Source organism: Salmo salar, chromosome 09 (assembly GCF_965601325.2).
Source record: "Salmo salar chromosome 09, fSalSal1, whole genome shotgun sequence".
Lineage (NCBI taxonomy): Eukaryota > Metazoa > Chordata > Actinopteri > Salmoniformes > Salmonidae > Salmo > Salmo salar.
In genome coordinates this window covers 30,501,521-30,524,029 of record NC_138299.1, presented here as the reverse complement: position 1 = coordinate 30,524,029, position 22,509 = coordinate 30,501,521, and the positions used below count along the sequence as shown (strand labels likewise).

The 22,509-nt window shown below is 43.9% G+C and overlaps 1 protein-coding gene across 1 annotated transcript in view; it reads left to right on the top strand.

Moving 5' to 3' along the window:
- Positions 1–263: 263 nt before the first annotated feature.
- LOC106611167 (cysteine-rich motor neuron 1 protein) overlaps positions 264–22,509 on the top strand; it is a 181,405-nt gene continuing 159,159 nt past the window's right edge. Inside the window, exons 1-2 of the mRNA XM_014211086.3 lie at positions 264–609; positions 19,713–19,886. Of these exons, the coding sequence (XP_014066561.1) occupies positions 309–609; positions 19,713–19,886 (475 nt within the window). The 5' untranslated portion in view covers positions 264–308. The remainder of the gene's footprint in view (positions 610–19,712; positions 19,887–22,509) is intronic.

Below are 22,509 nucleotides of genomic sequence, written 5' to 3'. Positions count from 1 at the left end.
ACGATTGACAGTGCGTAACGAATAAACCATGTATGGGATAGTTGCAGTTTCATGAGCATTTTAACGGATCGTTTTCTTTCCTGGAAAAGAAGCACCGGGGCAAAAGTTTCTCTAACGGAAAGTACAACAACCTACAGCACAAATCTAGTCGGTTTACCGGAACTTTGAGCCTCTTTAGAAGAACTGCGTGGTGCTTTTCGCGTTGCATAGTTTAGCTGGGGTTTTATTATACCTCGCTGGACTGGTGATTGGGGTCTGGGGGGGGGGGGGGGGGGGTGCGTTGTGGATATATATAAAACAAATTCTACATGGCCTCTGCCAGGATGTACCTTATAACGAGATGCATTCTGATCTCCCTGGTTTGGAAGAGCAGCCTGGCACTTTTATGTCTGCCGTGTGATGAGTCTAAATGCGAGGAGCCAAAGCATTGCTCTGGCGCGGTTGTGCTTGGTATCTGCGGCTGCTGCTCGGTCTGCGCCAAGCAGAAAAACGAAAGCTGCGGTGGTGTCTACGGTCTGTATGGGACTTGCGACCGCGGGCTGCGGTGCGTGATCAGATCGCCGCTAAACGGTGGATCCATCACGCAGTATGAGGTCGGAGTCTGTGAAGGTTTGTATTCTATTTACACTGTTTCATCATTATGAATAGAGCCTATGCTCTGTCTAAAAGTTCACAGAAAACATGTCCATTGTACAAATATATGGTTCCACTTCGGCTACGCATGGCAGTCTATTATACGCTATAGTCTCAAAATCAGATAGCGGAATACAATGCATAATAGACTATATCATATAGAATGCATTCAAATGACTTGAAACGAATAGCAATGAGCAATGTTTGAGTTCTACAGAATGTGCACCTGGCATTTCTGTCATGATATATAATACAGTCTTAGTCCTATTGCTCCAGTAGGCTGCTAAAAGTTAGTACACAGTAATAGGCCTAATAATGTTGGGTTAATAATAATGCTGAACATTAGTTTATTATTTAGTGGCTACTAGGAAGTTGTTACTATTTTCAAGAGTAAATGCTGTTGCTTTTCTGGTCTGGCGGTATGGTGGGGGTCTGGAATAAGAGAGATATTGAGCAAGCGAGCTGGTTAATGTGTTTGCAGCATGTCGGTTTTCCATTTCTTTATGGTATTGCTAACGGATTCCTTGCTGTTGTTGGACGCGGTGCCAGCCCCTCTCTTTCCGCCGAGGCTTGTATGTTTTTCAATGGAATATCTGCTATGCAACTCAACATACGCTTTCAGCCCGGTATATTTTACATCGCCACAAACGAATAGGACGTGCCCCGCAAATAGGGTGGGCTACCTGGAATCACAGGTGTAGCCTATTATATTTTGTGGCTATGTAATCTTCGCAATTCGCGGTGACTCAATTAGTGACGCGGCTGTCTCTGGCTCTCTAGAATGCTGTGGTTTTGCGCAAGTTTATATAGCCAAATTGCACTTGTGGAATGTTGATGAAGGTGCTCGATTCCTTGAACATTGAAGAAAAATAAATATTCATCACATCTGAGAGATTGTGATTCTATATTTCATTCCTTATACATAGGATAATCAATATGTTCAATACAACCGACAAATTCAATGTGATTTCGTTGAAACAACATGGAAAACTGATTGGATTTGCAAAAAGTCATCAACATAAGGAAATGTTGTCTTTTTTCATCCAACTTTTAACCTAAATCCAATGTCAGGGTGACATTTTCGCGGGGATTTCACGTTGAATTCACGTTAGTTCACAACTCAACCAAATGTAGCACTCCCTTCCAACTATAGAATCCGAGTGGAGATTTTAAAGTGCAAATTAAATTGTATTTGTCACATGCGCTGAATACAACAGGTGTAGTAGACCTTACAGTGAAATGCGTACTTACAAGCCATTAACCAACAATGCTTTAAGAAGTTAAGAATGAAAAAAAAGTGTTAAGTAAAAAAGAGATGAGTAAAAAATAGAAAATCGAAAAAAAAGTAACAAATAATTCAACAGCAGCAGTAAAATAACAAGTGAGGCTATATACAGGGGGTACCTGTTCAGAGTACAGAGTCAATGTGTGGGGGCACCGGTTGGTCTACCTACATGTAATATGTACATGTAGCTAGAGTTAAAGTGACTATGTATAGATTATAAACAGAGAATGTGATGCATGTGATATCTGTTTTGTCTTACTCTGAATACTTAAATAAATTCAAGCAGACTGAATGTAACCAAATCAATCAAATGGGATTCATAATATCCTACAGCTCAAAGATATGAAAGCTTTTTCCAATACATGACAATATATGTGTGGCGAGAGACAACCTCTGACAGGACTACCTGGGCTGATGACTCCTTGCTGTCCCCAGTCCACCTGGTCATGCTGCTGTTCCAGTTTCAACTGTTCTGCCTGCGGCTATTGAACCCTGACCTGTCCACTGGACGTGCTACCTTGTCCCGGACCTGCTGTTTTGGACTCGCTCTCTACCGCACCTGCAGTCTCTAACTCTGAATGATCGTCTATGAAAAGCCAACTGACATTTACTCCTGAGGTGCTGACCTGTTGCACCCTCTGCAACCACTGTGATTATTATTATATGACCCTGCTGGTCATCAATGAACATTTGAATATCTTGGCCATGTTCTGTTATAATCTCCACCCGGCACTGCCAGAAGAGGACTGGCCACCCCTCAGAGTCTGGTTCCTCTCTAGGTTTCTTCCTAGGTTCTGGCCTTTCTAGGGAGTTTTTCCTAGCCACCGTGCTTCTACATCTGCATTGCTTGCTGTTTGGGGTTTTACCTGGGTTTCTGTACAGAACTTTGTGACATTGGCTGATGTAAAAACGGGCATTATAAATACATTTGATTGATTATGTAGTCCTATATGCATTCTTACTGTAGCCACAGACAGACAGAGTCTTGGAGGACGCCACAGAGGGAGAAACGAGGAGTCATGTTTCAACAGGGGCAGCCATTAACAAAAACATGTTGATGAGTATCTCAAATGTTTGGCCAGTAAGTAGCCTATGTCGTCTCTCAGGCAGGTGATGTCTATTGTAAGGCATGTGGATAAAACAGCAGCTAAAGTTTGTCTCTGCAATAGTCCCCTGGAGAGTTGAACCAGAGCAAAGTATGGTACACCAGTTATTGAAAGTACAGAGTATGACCTTCACCCCATAGCACACCCCCCATCTCCAACCTTAAATGTTCCCCATTCCCCACAGGGCCTTTCCCCAACACATTAGAGCTATAGTCGCCACCACCTCTCACCTCCAACCACTAATGTTCTCTAGCTTTCCCTCAGAGGCCCTAAATTCACCCAGCACATCAGAGCCCCAGTATTCACCACCACTTACATACCTGCTGCTGTTCATAGTGTCACAGAGGCAGAGCACACAATGTGTCATGCCTCATGACAGCTAATGTCAGCTTACTCATTACGAATGATAATGAGTGTCACAACGACGCAGGCGGTGCACAGACCTTTGTTGGTGTAACACAGGGGGCTCGACCCCGCCAGTCCTGCGAGTTACCTCAGTCTGATATTGTTATCAGCGGAGAGCGTCTCTCTTTACGCGAAGGGTCAGATTAAATAAATGCATTTTAGCCCCTGAATTTATACCCACGCAGTCCCAAGCCAGGTAGGTGTTGAAAGGATTCCGATCACATTTCCAAAACCAACAGATTATGTCAGGCAAAGCCAGTGACACTCACCGATCACTCTCAGTTTGGACAATCACACTGGGTAAGGGTATAAGTGGTTTACCCCGAGCTCACATCCAACAGATCCCCAGAACAGTACCTGGCTAACAGCTCACTTCTAACAGATCCCCAGAACAGTACCTGGCTAACAGCTCACCTCTAACAGATCCCCAGAACAGTACCTGGCTAACAGCTTACCTCTAACAGATCCCCAGAACAGTGCCTGGCTAACAGTTCACCTCTAACAGATCCCCAGAATACTGCCCGGCTAACAGCTCACCTCTAATAGATCCCCAGAACAGTACCTGGCTAACAGCTCACCTCCAACAGATCTTCAGAACAGTACCTGGCTAACAGCTCACCTCTAACAGATCTTCAGAACAGTACCTGGCTAACAGCTCACCTCTAACAGATCTTCAGAACAGTACCTGGCTAACAGCTCACCTCTAACAGATCCCCAGAACACTGCCCGGCTAACAGCTCACCTCTAACAGATCTTCAGGACAGTACCTGCCTAACAGCTCACCTCTAACAGATCTTCAGGACAGTACCTGGCTAACAGCTCACCTCTAACAGATCTTCAGGACAGTACCTGGCTAACAGCTCACCTCTAACAGATCTTCAGGACAGTACCTGGCTAACAGCTCACCTCTAACAGATCTTCAGGACAGTACCTGGCTAACAGCTCACCTCTAACAGATCCCCAGAACAGTACCTGGCTAACAGCTCACCTCTAACAGATCTTCAGGACAGTACCTGGCTAACAGCTCACCTCTAACAGATCTTCAGGACAGTACCTGGCTAACAGCTCACCTCTAACAGATCTTCAGGACAGTACCTGGCTAACAGCTCACCTCTAACAGATCCCCAGAACAGTACCTGGCTAACAGCTCACCTCTAACAGATCCCCAGAACAGTACCTGGCTAACAGCTCACCTCCAACAGATCCCCAGAACACTGCCCGGCTAACAGCTCACCTCTAACAGATCCCCAGAACAGTACCTGGCTAACAGCTCACCTCTAACAGATCCCCAGAACAGTACCTGGCTAACAGCTCACCTCTAACAGATCCCCAGAACACTGCCTGGCTAGCAGCTCACCTCTAACAGTTCCCCAGAACACTGCCTGGCTAACAGCTCACCTCTAACAGATCCCCAGAACACTGCCTGGCTAACAGCTCACCTCTAACAGATCCCCAGAACACTGCCTGGCTAACAGCTCACCTCCAACAGATCCCCAGAACAGTACCTGGCTAACAGCTCACCTCTAACAGATCCCCAGAACACTGCCTGGCTAACAGCTCACCTCTAACAGATCCCCAGAACAGTACCTGGCTAACAACTCACCTCTAACAGATCCCCAGAATACTGCCTGGCTAACAGCTCCCCTCCAACAGATCCCCAGAACACTGCCTGGCTAACAGTTCACCTCTAACAGATCCCCAGAATACTGCCTGGCTAACAGCTCCCCTCCAACAGATCCCCAGAACAGTACCTGGCTAACAGCTCACCTCTAACAGATCCCCAGAACAGTACCTGGCTAACAGCTCACCTCCAACAGATCCCCAGAACACTGCCCGGCTAACAGCTCACCTCTAACAGATCCCCAGAACAGTACCTGGCTAACAGCTCACCTCCAACAGATCCCCAGAATACTGCTTGGCTAACAGCTCACCTCTAACAGATCCCCAGAATACTGCCTGGCTAACAGCTCCCCTCCAACAGATCCCCAGAACACTGCCAGGCTAACAGTTCACCTCTAACAGATCCCCAGAATACTGCCTGGCTAACAGCTCCCCTCCAACAGATCCCCAGAACACTGCCTGGCTAACATTTCACCTCTAACAGATCCCCAGAACACTGCCTGGCTAACAGCTCACCTCTTACAGATCCCCAGAACAGTACCTGGCTAACAGCTCACCTCCAACAGATCCCCAGAATACTGCCCGGCTAACAGTTCACCTCTAACAGATCCCCAGAACAGTACCTGGCTAGCGGGACAACATGTAACAAAGAGCACCATCAGACAGGAGTCTCTCTGGAGGCTCTGGGTGTTCAGGGTCGTCCCACTTGGGATGATGGCCCTGCTGTGGATGTTATGTATTTTTTCTGTCCCAGTTCCCCAGTTAGTGCTGTCGGATGGTCAGGGTCTCAGGGGATATTAGGTACTCTCTGCCACAGAAGTTACATTACCGCCCAGGCAGCTGGGCAGGCAGGCTTACAGGCAGCTCCAGCTTCAGGCCATTTCACTGCCTCCAGGTTCTCAGCACAACAGCACTGCAATGTCCTTTACAACATACTGACTGTCTGACACCCTATCTGTCTTTTCTATTTCTACATCATTTTGACATTGTATAGTTTGACAGCCATTTGAGTGAAAAACAACTGCAATGATTATTGTTATCCGACTCTGAAAAGGAGCACAGCACCACCACAAAAGTGATTGTAGTCAGTCATTGACATGGTTTTTGAAGTATGTGGAATAATAATCTCTCATGAATATGTATGCATGTCTCACTGAATTATACATCTTTCACAGTATGTTTAGAGGAACAAGAGGAGGAAGGAAGGAGTGTTTCCTGTTCACGCGGGCCTATTGAAGAGGAAATTGTGATAAGGAATAGGTTCTACCCTGTCCTTGATGTTAACCATATTGGAAGTCATTGATTACGTGCACCAGTTGTTTAGCGTCTGAAAGGTCTGTCTCATAGGAATAGCTCCCAGGTCTACCGGGAGGGAAATATGCAAAGACCAGGCAACAAATCTTGCAATAATAAAAAAAGATATACCATTTAGCAGATGCTTTTATCCAAAGAAACGTACAAAACAATAAGTACATAACATTTTTGATTATGTGGCACCATTGGGAATCAAACCCACAACCCTGGTGTTACTACACCACCTCCCCCTAGCCTCAATGGGGCTTACACAATAGGGTCTTCTTGAGGTATCTGTCACTCAACGCAGAGCCTTCAAGTGAGCCCAAATGGCAAAGCTATAACTGTGAATGATTTTGAAGTGACACTGTTCTAAATAGGTGTGCCATGTATCCCAAGCATGGAGTTCCTTGCACACCACGGTGTCACAAAACACCATTGTCACATTGTTTGAATGGCTCTTGGGGGTTGCCCTATTAATGTTCATGCCCTCTCAATGAGTAATAGGCAAAATAAACCAGATGACAATTGTACAATTACGGAAATGGTTAAGTAATGATCATAACCAATGAGTCTATGAGAAAATGACTGGTTTGTTTCCAGCGTGGATTATCATTGTGGTTATGAACTCATCTGAAGATAATTAATCAACCATTGGACTGTGGTCAGTACAAGATTCATTGCATCAGTGCTTTTCAAATGTAAATTAAAGTCCCTCCATTGAGGCCCAGTAGCAGTGTTGATCAAATGTTGATTGTAAAATTAAATGTCATCGAGTTAAGACCAGGGCTGTGCCAATAAGCTAGAAAAACATGCACTCACTGCGTGCCGTGCAATATGGCTGGCTCACTTGTTTTTCAAATGGTAATGTGGCCAAATGAAATTGGTTTCTTTCTATACTGAACAAAAATATAAACGCAATATGTAAAGTGTTGGTCCCATTTTTCATGAGCTGAAATAAAAAGATCCCAGAAATGTTCCATGCTTACAAAAAGTATATTTCTCTGAAATTCTGTGTACAAATTTGTTTACATCCCTGTTAGTGAGCATTTCTCCTTTGGTAGATTAGCTCCATTGGTAGATTATGGTGCTTGCAATGCCAGGATAGTGGGTTCAATCCCGGGGCTACCCATACTTAAACAATGTATGTACGCATAAATGCTATATATTATAGGTTTCACCCCGTGGAAATGAAGGTCTGAATGGATTGGAGCCATGATGGAGGACTCCATCAAGCTGGGTGACACCATGGTGGTGTCCCAAATGGCACCCTATTCCCTATATAGTGCACTACTTTTGTCCAGAGCAAGATGGGAATAGGGTACCATTTGGGACACAGCCCGTGGTCTATATATTTCTGTCTGTAATAAAAAAGAAAATCATTCTGATTGGCTGTGCCTGGCACCCCAGAGGGTGGACCTGGCTCCAAACTGGATGGGCCTATGCCCTCCCAGGCCCACCCATGGTTGCGTCCCTGCCCTGTCCTGTGAAATCCATAGATTAGGGCCTAATTTATTTATTTAAATTGACTGATTTCTATGAACTATAACTCAGTAAAATCTTTGAAATTGTTGCATGTTGCATTTATATTTTTGTTCAGTATACATAGAAATGGTTAAAACGTTGAGAGGAACTAGGACACGTATTTCTCTTGTTTTAACAGTTTTCTCTTGGAATGTGTGCATTTGGCTCACAGAAGCGTATCTGAAAGTTAGCGAAGCTGGCTGCTTGTCAGACTGGCAAGCCTGATGCCAAATAATTTAGTCCTTTAAAGACAACATTAAATAATTCTGAGTGACAAAAAAACAGGAATCCAATGTAACAGAGATTCTAACATGAGGATAGAATGTTATGTTTTTTTTGTGTTCTGTTGCTGTTTAGCATTCCTCTCTAGCTTCTCTATACAAGCTACATGCATGCTATGGCATGAGGGCTGGGGAGGAATAATAATAATATATTTGCTTAGCTCACCCCCTTGTCTAAGGCGACATGCATAGTTTACATTTTTACTCTGTGATGTTAGCCATTTCTGCAGCTGGGTATTTACAAAATGAAATGAGCTCTACAAAAATCCATTCCCAAGAGCTTCCTGTTAGACAGATGGCCACCTGGGACTTACAGACAGGGTTTTAAGGTGCAGTTCTCTAAATGGGGTTTAAAGATACAGTTCTCTAAACCAGGTTGAAAGGTTCATTTCTCCTGAACAAGATTTAAAGGTGCAGTTCTCTAAACAGGGTTTAAAGGTGCAGTTCTCCTAAACAAGCTTTAAAGGTGAAGTTCTCTAAACAAGATTTAAAGGTGAAGTTCTCTAAACAAGATTTACGCTGCTGCTACTCTCTGTTTATCATATATGCATAGTCACTTTAACTATACATTCATGTACATACTACCTCAATTGGTCCGACCAACCAGTGCTCCCGCACATTGGCTAACCGGGCTATCTGCATTGTGTCCCACCACCCGCCAACCCCTCTTTTACGCTACAGCTACTCTCTGTCCATGATATATGCATAGTCACTTTAACCATATCTACATGTACATACTACCTCAATCAGCCTGACTAACCGGTGTCTGTATGTAGCCTCGCTACTTTTATAGCCTCACTACTGTATATAGCCGTCTTTTTACTGTTGTTTTATTTCTTTACTTACCTATTGTTCACCTAACACCTTTTTTGCACTATTGGGTAGAGCCTGTAAGTAAGCATTTCACTGTAAGGTGTTGTATTCGGCGCATGTGACAAATATACTTTGATTTGAAGATTTAAAGGTGAAGTTCTCAAAACAAGATTTAAAAGTGAAGTTCTCAAAACAAGATTTAAAGGTGAAGTTCTCTAAACAAGATTATTTAAAGGTGCAGTTCTCTAAACAGGGTTTAAACATGCAGATCACCTAAACGGTACACCATATAGTGCTGCCATCATCTATTAAAAAAAGGCAACAATAGTCATGCCTATTATAGGTATTGGTTGAAGCTCAGTGTTAAATAAAATCTCCTTATCATCATATATAAGCCAATATGACACCAATCTTGATGAAATTTCGCAAATCAACTTCATTGGAAGTACACAACACACTCCCCGTCTCTCTTCATGAGCTGTCCGTCCATTACCGAGAACCACGTACCAGATTTTTTAACAGGGACATTAGCAATTGAGTTTTAATTTCTTCAGGATTGGTGGGTCCCCTGCGATTAGCATGAGGTTGTAAGTAACAATAAAATTTCCCAGCACATAGACATATCTGATATTGATATTAATCTAACTGCACTGTCCAATTTACAGTAGCTATTACAGTGAAAGAATACCATGCTATTGTTTGAGGAAAGTGCACAGTTTTGAACATGAAAAGTTATTCATAAACTAATTAGGCACATTTGGGAAGTCTTGATACAACATTTTGAACAGAAATGCAATGGTTCATTTTATTACATTTACATTTAAGTCATTTAGCAGACGCTCTTATCCAGAGCGACTTACAAAATGGTGCATTCACCTTATGATATCCAGTGGAACAACCACTTCACAATAGTGCATCTAAATCTTTTAAGGGGGGGGGGGGGGGTTAGAAGGATTACTTTATCCTATCCTAGGTATTCCTTAAAGAGGTGGGGTTTCAGGTGTCTCCGGAAGGTGGTGATTGACTCCGCTGTCCTGGCGTCGTGAGGGAGCTTGTTCCACCATTGGGGTGCCAGAGCAGCGAACAGTTTTGACTGGGCTGAGCGGGAACTGTGCTTCCTCAGAGGTAGGGGGGCCAGCAGGCCAGTGGTGGATGAACGCAGTGCCCTTGTTTGGGTGTAGGGCCTGATCAGAGCCTGAAGGTATGGAGGTGCCGTTCCCTTCACAGCTCCGTAGGCAATCACCATGGTCTTGTAGCGGATGCGAGCTTCAACTGGAAGCCAGTGGAGAGAGCGGAGGAGCGGGGTGACGTGAGAGAACTTGGGAAGGTTGAACACCAGACGGGCTGCGGCGTTCTGGATGAGTTGTAGGGGTTTAATGGCACAGGCAGGGAGCCCAGCCAACAGCGAGTTGCAGTAATCCAGACGGGAGATGACAAGTGCCTGGATTAGGACCTGCGCCGCTTCCTGTGTGAGGCAGGGTCGTACTCTGCGAATGTTGTAGAGCATGAACCTACAGGATCGGGTCACCGCCTTGATGTTAGTGGAGAACGACAGGGTGTTGTCCAGGATCACGCCAAGGTTCTTAGCACTCTGGGAGGAGGACACAAGGGAGTTGTCAACCGTGATGGCGAGATCATGGAACGGGCAGTCCTTCCCCGGGAGGAAGAGCAGCTCCGTCTTGCCGAGGTTCAGCTTGAGCTGGTGATCCGTCATCCACTGATATGTCTGACAGACATGCAGAGATGCGATTCGCCGCCTGGTTATCAGAAGGGGGAAAGGAGAAGATTAATTGTGTGTCGTCTGCATAGCAATGATAGGAGAGACCATGTGAGGATATGACAGAGCCAAGTGACTTGGTGTATAGCGAGAATAGGAGAGGGCCTAGAACAGAGCCCTGGGGGACACCAGTGGTGAGAGCGCATGGTGCGGAGACAGATTCTCGCCACGCCACCTGGTAGGAGCGACCTGTCAGGTAGGACGCAATCCAAGCGTGGGCCGCGCCGGCGATGCCCAACTCGGAGAGGGTGGAGAGGAGGATCTGATGGTTCACAGTATCAAAGGCAGCAGATAGGTCTAGAAGGATGAGAGCAGAGGAGAGAGAGTTAGCTTTAGCAGTGCGGAGAGCCTCCGTGACACAGAGAAGAGCAGTCTCAGTTGAATGCCCAGTCTTGAAACCTGACTGATTAGGATCAAGAAGGTCATTCTGAGAGAGATAGCAGGAGAGCTGGCCAAGGACGGCACGTTCAAGAGTTTTGGAGAGAAAAGAAAGAAGGGATACTGGTCTGTAGTTGTTGACATCGGAGGGATCGAGTGTAGGTTTTTTCAGAAGGGGTGCAACTCTCGCTCTCTTGAAGACGGAAGGGACGTAGCCAGCGGTCAAGGATGAGTTGATGAGCGAGGTGAGGAAGGGGAGAAGGTCTCCGGAAATGGTCTGGAGAAGAGAGGAGGGGATAGGGTCAAGTGGGCAGGTTGTTGGGCGGCCGGCCGTCACAAGACGCGAGATTTCATCTGGAGAGAGAGGGGAGAAAGAGGTCAAAGCACAGGGTAGGGCAGTGTGAGCAGGACCAGCGGTGTCGTTTGACTTAGCAAACGAGGATCGGATATCGTCAACCTTCTTTTCAAAATGGTTGACGAAGTCATCCGCAGAGAGGGAGGAGGGGGGGGGAGGGGGAGGAGGATTCAGGAGGGAGGAGAAGGTAGCAAAGAGCTTCCTAGGGTTAGAGGCAGATGCTTGGAATTTAGAGTGGTAGAAAGTGGCTTTAGCAGCAGAGACAGAAGAGGAGAATGTAGAGAGGAGTGAGTGAAAGGATGCCAGGTCCGCAGGGAGGCGAGTTTTCCTCCATTTCCGCTCGGCTGCCCGGAGCCTTGTTCTGTGAGCTCGTAGTGAGTCGTCGAGCCACGGAGCAGGAGGGGAGGACCGAGCCGGCCTGGAGGATAGGGGACAGAGAAAATCAAAGGATGCAGAAAGGGAGGAGAGGAGGGTTGAGGAGGCAGTATCAGGAGATAGGTTGGAGAAGGTTTGAGCAGAGGGAAGAGATGATAGGATGGAAGAGGAGAGAGTAGCGGGAGAGAGAGAGCGAAGGTTGGGACGGCGCAATACCATCCGAGTAGGGGCAGAGTGAGAAGTGTTGGATGAGAGCAAGAGGGAAAAGGATACAAGGTAGTGGTCGGAGATTTGGAGGGGAGTTGCAATGAGATTAGTGGAAGAACAGCATCTAGTAAAGATGAGGTCAAGCGTATTGCCTGCCTTGTGAGTAGGGGGGGAAGGTGAGAGGGTGAGGTCAAAAGAGGAGAGGAGTGGAAAGAAGGAGGCAGAGAGGAATGAGTCAAAGGTAGACGTGGGGAGGTTAAAGTCACCCAGAACTGTGAGAGGTGAGCCATCCTCAGGAAAGGAACTTATCAAGGCGTCAAGCTCATTGATGAACTCTCCAAGGGAACCTGGAGGGCGATAAATGATAAGGATGTTAAGCTTGAAAGGGCTGGTAACTGTGACAGCATGGAATTCAAATGAGGAGATAGACAGATGGGTCAGGGGAGAAAGAGAGAATGTCCACTTGGGAGAGATGAGGGTTCCAGTGCCACCACCCCGCTGGCTCGATGCTCTAGGGGTATGCGAGAACACGTGGGCAGACAAAGAGAGAGCAGTAGGAGTAGCAGTGTTATCTGTGGTAATCCATGTTTCCGTCAGCGCCAGGAAGTCTAGGGACTGGAGGGTAGCATAGGCTGAGATGAACTCAGCCTTGTTGGCTGCAGACCGGCAGTTCCAGAGGCTGCCGGAGACCTGGAACTCCACGTGGGTCGTGCGCGCTGGGACCACCAGGTTAGAGTGGCAGCGGCCACGCGGTGTGAAGCGTTTGTATGGCCTGTGCAGAGAGGAGAGAACAGGGATAGACAGACACATAGTTGACAAGCTACAGAAGTGTTGTTTCTTGTATTATTGTCTCCTGTGTCTTTAGAGAACTGTTTCACTTTGATATCCTTTTTCTTCTGTCCTGATTTTCTCTTTCTTTTCTTCTGTTAACTAGATATTCTTTGTTGTTCTTCGTTAGCTAGCTAGCTTCTTCCAAAAGAGTCCCTAGCAACTGCTTAGCAACTGGTAAACAATTCAGCTTGCTAACCTGTTAGGGCTAGGGGGCAGTATTGACACGGCTGGATAAAAAACATACCCGATTTAATCTGGTTACCACTCCTACCCAGTAACTAGAATATGCATATACTTATTACATATGGATAGAAAACAATTTTCTAAAACTGTTTGAATGGTGTCTGTGAGTATAACAGAACTCAAATGGCAGGTCAAAACCTGAGAGATTCCTTTACAGGAAGTGGCCTGTCTGACCATTTGTTGAACTTCTTTTCCATCTCTATCATTTACTAAGGATCTCTGCTCTAACGTGACACTTCCCACGTCGTCCATAGGCGCTCAGAGCCCGGGAAAAAACAGAATGTCGTCATTCCAGCCCCAGGCTGAAACACATTATCGCCTTTCTCAAGTGGCCGATCAAGGGACACTGGCTTATGCGCGTGACCCCGACCGCCCCCGCCTTTGGGATTTTTTCCTCTGTTTGCCGAAAAGGAGATTCCCTGTCGGAATATTATCGCTTTTCTACGAGAAAAATGGCGTAAAAATTGATTTTAAACAGCGGTTGACATGCTTCGAAGTACGGTAATGGAATACTTAGAATTTTATTGTCACGAATTGCGCCATGCGCGTGACACTTCTTTACTATTTCGGATAGTGTCTGGAACGCACGAACAAAACGCCGCTATTCGGATATAACGATGGATTATTTTGGACCAAACCAACATTTGTTATTGAAGTAGCAGTCCTGGGTGTGTATTCTGACGAAGACAACAAAAGGTAATGAAACTTTTATAATAGTAAATATGATTATGGTGAGTGCTAAACTTGCCGGGTGTCTAAATAGCGAGCCCGTGATGCCTGGGCTATGTACTTAGAATATTGCAAAATGTGCTTTCACCAAAAAGCTATTTTAAAATCGGACATATCGAGTGCATAGAGGAGGTCTGTATCTATAATTCTTAAAATAATTGTTATGCTTTTTGTGAACGTTTATCGTGAGTAATTTAGTAAAATGTTAGCGAATTCCCCGGAAGTTTGCGGGGGGTATGCTAGTTCTGAACGTCACATGCTAATGTAAAAAGCTGGTTTTTGATATAAATATGAACTTGATTGAACAAAACATGCATGTATTGTATAACATAATGTCCTAGGGTTGTCATCTGATGAAGATCATCAAAGGTGAGTGCTGCATTTAGCTGTCTTCTGGGTTTTGGTGACATTATATGCTGGCTTGAAAAATGGGTGTCTGATTATTTCTGGCTTGGTACTCTGCTGACATAATCTAATGTTTTGCTTTCGTTGTAAAGCCTTTTTGAAATCGGACAGTGTGGTTAGATTAACGAGAGTCTTGTCTTTAAATGTCTGTAAAATAGTCATATGTTTGAGAAATTGAAGTAATAGGATTTTTAAGGTTTTGAAAATCGCGCCACAGGATAGCAGTGGCTGTTACGTAGGTGGGACGAATTCGTCCCGCGTAGCCTAGAGAGGTTAAGATAACTACAATTTTATGAAAAATAGTTATTTTTCAAAAGCCTATCTTCTTTGTTTGTTGCTTGTTTTTTCTCCTATTCAGTCTTGCAGTTTTCTTTTGCTTTTTTCCGATGTACTTCACTCTAAAAACCATGTAAAACATCCGCACCGAGCTAAAGGCTGGACACTAATCCGGACGCTTATAAGAAATCCCGCTATGCCCTCAGACGAATCATCAAACAGGCAAAGCGTCAATACAGGACTAAGATTGAATCCTACTACACTGGCTCTGACACTGATCGGATGTGGCAGGGCTTGAAAACTGTTACGGACTACAAAGGGATATCCAGCACCGAGCTGCCCAGTGACGTGAGCCTACCAGACGAGCTAAATACCTTGTATGTTTACTTCGAGGCAAGCAACACTGAAGCATGCATGAGACCACCAGCTGTTCTGGACGACTGTGTGATTACGCTCTCCGTAGCCGATGTGAACAAGACCTTTAAACAGGTTAACATTCACAAAGCCGCAGAGCCAGACGGATTATCAGGGCATGTACTCACATTTTATTTATACATTTTTATATCACCTTTATTTAACCAGGTAGGCCAGTTGAGAACAAGTTCTCATTTACAACTTTGACCTGGCCAAGATAAAGCAAAGCAGTGCGACACAAACAACACAGTGTTGCCATGGGATTAACAAACGTACAGTCAATAACACAATAGAAAAATCTGTATACAGTGTGTGCAAATAAAGTAAGGAGGTAAGGCCAAAAATAGGCCAATAGTGGCAAAGTAATTACAATTTAGCAATTTACACTGGAGTGATATACAGTTGAAGTCGGAAGTTTACACACAGCTTAGCCAAATACATTTAAACTCAGTGTGGTTAGATTAACTCAATGTGGTTAGATTAACGAGAGTCTTGTCTTTAAAATGGTGTAAAATAGTCATATGTTTGAGAAATTGAAGTTATAGCATTTTTGAGGTATTTCTATTTCGTGCCACGTGATTCCACTGGCTGTTGACTAGGGTGGGACGCTTGCCCAGGGAAGTTAAATCTAGAATCAGCTTCCTATTTCGCAACAAAGCCCCCTTCACTCATGCTGCCAAACGTACCCTCGTAAAACTCACTATCCTACTGATCCTTGACTTCGGCGATGTCATTTACAAAATAGCCTCTTGCACTCTACTTAGCCAATTGGATGCAGTCTATCACAGTGCAATCCGTTTTGTCACCAAAGCCCCATATACTACCCACCACTGCGACCTGTATGCTCTCGTTGGCTGGTCCTCGCTACATATTCGTCGCCAAACCCACTGGCTCCAGGTCATCTATAAGTCTTTGCTAGGTAAAGCTCCGCCTTATCTCAGCTCACTGGTCACCATAGCAACACCCACCCATAGCACGCGCTCCAGCAGGTATATTTCACTGGTCATCCCCAAAGCCAACATCTCCTTTGGCCGCCTTTCCTTCCAGTTCTCTGCTGCCAGTGACTGGAACAAACTGCAAGAAATCACTGAAGTTGGAGACTTATATATCCCTTACTAACTTTAAGCGTCAGCTGTCAGAGCAGCTTACCGATCGCTGCAGCTGTACAAAGCCCATTTGTAAATAGCCCATCCAACCAACTACCTACCTCATCCCCACATTTGTTTTTGTTTTTCTGCTCTTTTGCACACCAGTATTTCTACTTGCACATCCTCATCTGCACATATATTACTCCAGTGTACATTTCTAAATTGTAATTACTTTGCCACTATTGGCCTATTTATTGCCTTACCTCCTTACTTCATTTTGCACACACTGTATACAGATTTTTCTATTGTGTTGTTGACTGTATGTTTTTTTATCCCACGTGTAACTCTGTGTTGTTGTTTTTGTCGCACTGCTTTTGCTTTATCTTGGCCAGGTTGCAGTTGTAAATGAGAACTTGTTCTCAACTGGCCTACCTGGTTGAATAAAGATGAAATAAATAAAATAAATTAAATCCTGATGGTCTTGTAAGTATGAAAGCAAAGCTGGCTTTCATTTAATGAATAAAAGAAGTAGCATAATGGGATAATGTCTTATTGTGGTGTGTGAAGAATCCAATACTTTATCTTGTATGATGTACAACTCACATTCATGCACCTCTAAGAGTATGAATTAAGTTGTTTGAGAAGGTTTGAATTATAAGCAACTGACCTACACATAGTTTGAAGTACATTACCAACATAGCTACTGTAGTAGGTCAAAGTTGTGTGCTGGAAAACCTTGGTAGAGCATGGATGGAATAGGCATTGTGGTGCTCATGAATTATCAGGCGTAATTGTCAAGCATCATTCGCACATGGCAAACACTCCCGTACCCAGATGCACCTGAAGCATGTACTTTAACCATGACTCTCCTCATTAGTGTTGTGCGCAGAACACAATGTCCCTTCTCATTTGCAGGTATGCACTGATAGTGGAACCAAACTTCTGCTGTCTGTTCTCAGAAACAGTTCTGTTCTGTCTGTTCTCAGTCTCAAATGTTCTCTTTTTCAACCACTTGTAATGAAATCCATCCATCTAAAAATCCATCTAAAACTAAACGACACAATCTGTAATTTCAACAGGCTGACTCTGCCACTTTGTTTGGTAAGCTGAGGAATGGGGCTATGGAAATAACCATCTCAAACTTAAAATCTCCTGTCAGAAGGAATGGTTGCCTGATGGCTATATAAAAATAACAGAATATAGATTATATCAGTAGAGAGGCGCACAGGGGTTGTGAACCAGCCAAGCTAAACCAATCCCAGATGCCTATTCTCTTACACCCTCCAGTCATTCGCTGGGTTGATTTATGAATGGATTTCAACTCAATAAAATATTGTTTCCACTCACTATAATGTGATTTGGGGGATTAAACTGTGAGATAACAGAAAGAAATGAAGACACATTTAATTGAGTGACGCCAGAGGCCATGACATGCTCACCAGCTCAAATAAAATCCAGAACACTCGGTGGTGAGACAACCCTTTAACACCTTTGCCCAAAGATGGATGTGACTGCTGTGACTGCCGCCAAGGGTGATTTTGTGCCCCAGTGTTTTTCTGACGCTCCCACAAATAGGGCCAGTGAAGGCTGGATGAAATTTGGTGTCTGTAGTGAGGGAAGACAAGCGGAAATGTTTACCTCTTCCTCCACTGCTTCTTCCTTGTCACGCTCCCCCTTTTCGTCCCTGAAGTCTCTCAAACAGACCGGGGATCAAATACTAATACGAAATAATTTCAAATACTTTATCTGGGCTTGATTGTGCTTGCCTGGCATAAAAGGAACCAATAGAATAGTTGCAAAAGAGCAAACCCCAATTATCTTGCACTCCAGGCAGACTAGAGCAAATGCTAAAAGTGTAGGAAAGACTTAAAATAGTATTTGAACCCAGGTATGCCATCAACTGGTAGTCTGTCCTCAGGGGAATCGTGGGCCTGGGAAAAGTGATAGAATTTCCAGGGCTGGATAGTGGATATAATTTAGGACCAGAAGAAAAGATGGAGGGGTTAGGGTTGGCTGGCAGAACTAAAGAAGAAATAAAGCCCTAGGTTAGGTTAGAATCCTGAGCTAGCGAAAAACACAGCCCCATGATAGGAAGAGCAGAGTATCTTCTGTAGCTACTGTAAATCCATTAAAAAAATCATATTTTCTTAAAGGCTAAAACCATTTTTATTTGTGCTTTTGTTGCATCATTTTGTCAGACGATGATAGTTCTTTCATTTTCCTCTCCTACGCGAAATTACTGTACATTAAAAAGCTTAAATGTTTGAAATATCTTTCTTGTCTTGAGTAATTAATAGGTACCTTCAGTACCAGCTAATACAAATACTGCCTGCTCCTTCATGCAGCCAGGCAGGGACCCCTGCTAAGATAACTATCAGCTGCCACCACAGTGTGCTGTCTGAGACTGGAACCAGGGAGCTATCCTCAGACAAAATCACAGGGACTTCAGATGCCATGGGGCCGCAACTTTATCACATTTCTTTTAGCATTGCTTTGGTGTTGGGTTTGTGGTTTCAATGAGGATTTCATCCAACTTTTAAAACAAGTTCTAATTTCAGATACAGAATGTGTTCAATGCTGCATAACTCAAAATGTCACATAAATCATACTTTGATGTCAGTGGGAGGTTTCTAAAAACGCTTGAGTTAGGCAATGCCCTTATCAATTATTAACGCATTTTGAAAGATAAATGATAATTTAACATCTTCCATTTTGATTTTGATACAGTAGTGGATAACATGATTTTGGAATGAGATGTTTAACAAGCAGGTGTCCACATACTTTTGGCTATGTATTGTTACTGTATTGTTAATGCTAGATGTTTATATAATGATGAGTCACGTGTACGTTATGTTCTCTGAACTTCAAGCGTATGCATTTCACACACAGTTATTGACAATAATATGCACATACTTTACTGTATCTGTCCATACGCACACACTCAAACATTTACCCACACACTTTCACTCAATGTCACTTCTATGCTCAGAGATAGAAGATGAAAACATCATACTCTATGCCAACACAAGCGCTAGAGTGGGCACACGTGCTCAAGTGGGCACACACACATACACATACACACATGCACATGCAGGCACACACCCACGCACACACACACAATGCCCTATTTGCACTGCATATCCAACTTCATAATGCTGCTGTCAGATAGCAGTGTGTTGGGGTCTAGGGGCTGAGACTGACTCTGTGGGGATAAAATCACTGACGATGAGGTGGGGAGCTAGATAGTGGAATGGGATGCTTCTTCCTACACCTGGATATACTGGATACGTCCCAAATGGTACCCTCTTCCCTATGTAGTGCACTACTTTTGACCAAGGCCCATATAGCTCTGGTCAAATGTATTGCACTATATAGGGATAGGGTGCCATTTGCAATGTTCCCACTGTAACATACTGATCAATATTTCAGCTGAGGAGTGGAAAATTACTGACCTTTAAAGTGTCTTATTTGCAATACATTCTTGGGGGATAGTGTGAGTACCGGTAATGCTTTCCAGTTAGGATTGTTGGAGGCGTTATGAAAACAAATCTGGAATTGAAACATTAATGAAATGTTATATTGTCAACTTGATAAAACAAAAGTGTTGATGCCCTTGATTTGATGTAATCTTACATTTACATTGTCCTCACTGTACCTTTCTTGGTCCCGATCAGATGAAAACTGGGACGACGACCAGCTGTTGGGATTTGAGCCGTGCAATGAGAACCTGATCACGGGCTGCAACATCATCGATGGGAGGTGTGAGTGTGACAGCATACGGACCTGCAACAACCCATTTGAGTTCCCCAGCCAGGACGCATGCCAGACTGCTCTGAAGAAGATTGAAGGTATGATGCATGTCAATTCATGTTTAACAATGAAATATTCATGTTTGTCCTCTTGGTCCTGTATGGCTCAGTTGATAGAAGAAGGATATTTAGAAGGAGGAACGTTATTCCCAGAATGGAACACATCTCGACAAAACACCTCTCTCTCTCTCTGGCCTGCATGATGCAGTTCCTAAGAGTGGGTAGAGTAGTGCATGCGTGGTCATGTTTCAGGTTTCAAGCCACAAGCACCCAAGGTGTTTTCATGCAGTAATGTATGCTATGTAGTCTACTGTTAGTTACCATCTGTATGGATGGTTTGTTAGATGCTATGACTTTAAATGGATCATCCAAGTGCGTGGGTAGTTTGAGTTCTGATCTGATTTTCTCGATATTATGTTCGCCCCATATGCCTCTGCCAGTTCTATAGGATTTATTATTGGCAGTAATTAACTCAGCTAATTTTTATGTGCTTCTTTATTAATTATTAAATACCCAGACATAAATCAAACTGAATTATCAATTCCCAGCTTCACTTAGGGGTGGTATGCAGTCTCCATACTGATTGAATAGCTGTCACTGAGCTTGGTTTTCAGGATCTTCATCCTTTTCTGTTGTTCCCCCAGCATATTTAAAATTCTGTTACAGTTGCACTTTGAATAACAACTCGTAAATCTCTGGCGCTACACAATTTTGTCATTTATTTATCTGCTCTTTTGCTGCTCCTGTTTTCTCCCATTTTTTATTTTTTAGTGTGAGGGGTTTTGTTTGTTTAGTCAGATATTTTTTCTCTGACAGGCTCTCCTCAGTGCATCTGTGATGTTCAAAAAAACAACCAAACAAACAAACAAGCTTTTTGTTGAAAAGCTGATAAGGATTCAATTAGGCCTATCAGAATGCAGTCCCCCATGGTAACCCAGACTTTATCTCAGTGTCTGCTGTTGTGTCCACAGTTCTCTGGCAGTAGACGGCCAATTAAATCACTAGAATATAGGTTTGTTATGGCAACCAACCGTCCTAGCAATGGGGATGAGGGCCCTTGTTGTTAAACTGTGGCAGGTATACCTTCACATGCCGCACACGTGCGTGCGTCGGCGTGCGCCATCGCGCGCAAGTAGATTTTGTTCACCCACACCAGACGCGATCAGGACATACAGGTTGAAATATCAAAAGAGACACTGAACCAATTATATTAATTTGGGGACAGGTCAAAAAGCATTAAACATTTCTGGCAATTTAGCTAGCTGGCTTGCTGTTGCTAGCTAATTTGTCCTGGGATATAAACATTGGGTTGTTATTTTACCTGAAATGCACAAGGTCCTCTACTCCGACAATTAATCCACAGATAAAACGGTAAATTTGTTTCTCGTCATCTCTCCTCCGTTGTACAGGCTTCTTTTTCTTCTTTGGACCTTATGGCGGTTGCCAATCAACTTCATAGCATTAGTACAACCGACTGGAGTGTGGTAATCTTTCCATCACCCATGTGGGTTTAAATATGCTCCTAAAAACCAATGTATCCTGTTTGGCTGGTTCAGTCATTTGTTATGGCTGGTGGTGGAAGGTGTTGTGAACGTTGGTGGTCTTGGGCCTGTCTGTCTGTCTGTGTGTGTGTGTGTGTGTGTGTGTCTGTGTGTCTGTGTGTGTGTGTGTGTGTGTGTGTGTGTGTGTGTGTGTGTGTGTGTGTGTGTGTGTGTGTGTGTGTGTGTGTGTGTGCTGTGTGTGTGTGTGTGTGTGTGTGTGTGTGTGTGTGTGTGTGTGTGTGTGTGTGTGTGTGTGTGTGCATATGCGTGCATCTTCTGTATCTATGTGTGTGTGTCTGCTCTCTGTCTTGACACGGTAGTCTTTTGGATGTGTGTGTAGAATGAACTCTTGCTGCCGTAACCACAGACTGAGAGATTACACTGAGTACAGACTGGGGTTATTATAATCAGCAGCATCACAGGTATTACAGACATTTCTTAGTGTACCAATGAGCCTTGTTTTGGTTCAATGAGGGCAGACCCATAAGGCGGTGCACAATTGGCCCAGCGTCGTCCAGGTTTGGCCTGGGTAGGTCGTCATTGTAAATAAGAATTTTTGACTTGCCTAGTTAAATAAAAATAAAAATAATTCCAGAGTTTTTCTTTATTTTTACTATTTTCTACATTGTAGAATAATAGTGAAGATATCAAAACGATGAAATAACACATATTGAATCATGTAGTAACCAAAAAGGTGTTTACCAAATCAAAATATATTTGAGATTCTTCAAAGTAGCCACCCTTTGCCTTGATGACAGCTTTGCACACTCTTGGCATTCTCTCAGCCAGCTTCATGAGGTAGTCACCTGGAATCCATTTCAATTAACAGGTGTGCCTTGTTAAAAGTTCATTTGTGGAATTTCTTTCCTTCTTAATGCGTTTGAGCCAATCAGTTGTGTTGTGACAAGGTAGGGGTGGTATACAGAAGATAGCCCTATTTGGTAAAAGACCAAGTCCATATTATGGCAAGGACAGCTCAACTAAGCAAAGAGAAATGACAGTTCATCATTACTTTAAGACATAAAGGTCAGTCAATGCGGAACATTTCAAGAACTTTGAAAGTTTCTTCAAGAGCAGTCACAAAAACCATCAAGCGCTATGATGAAACTAGCTCTCATCAG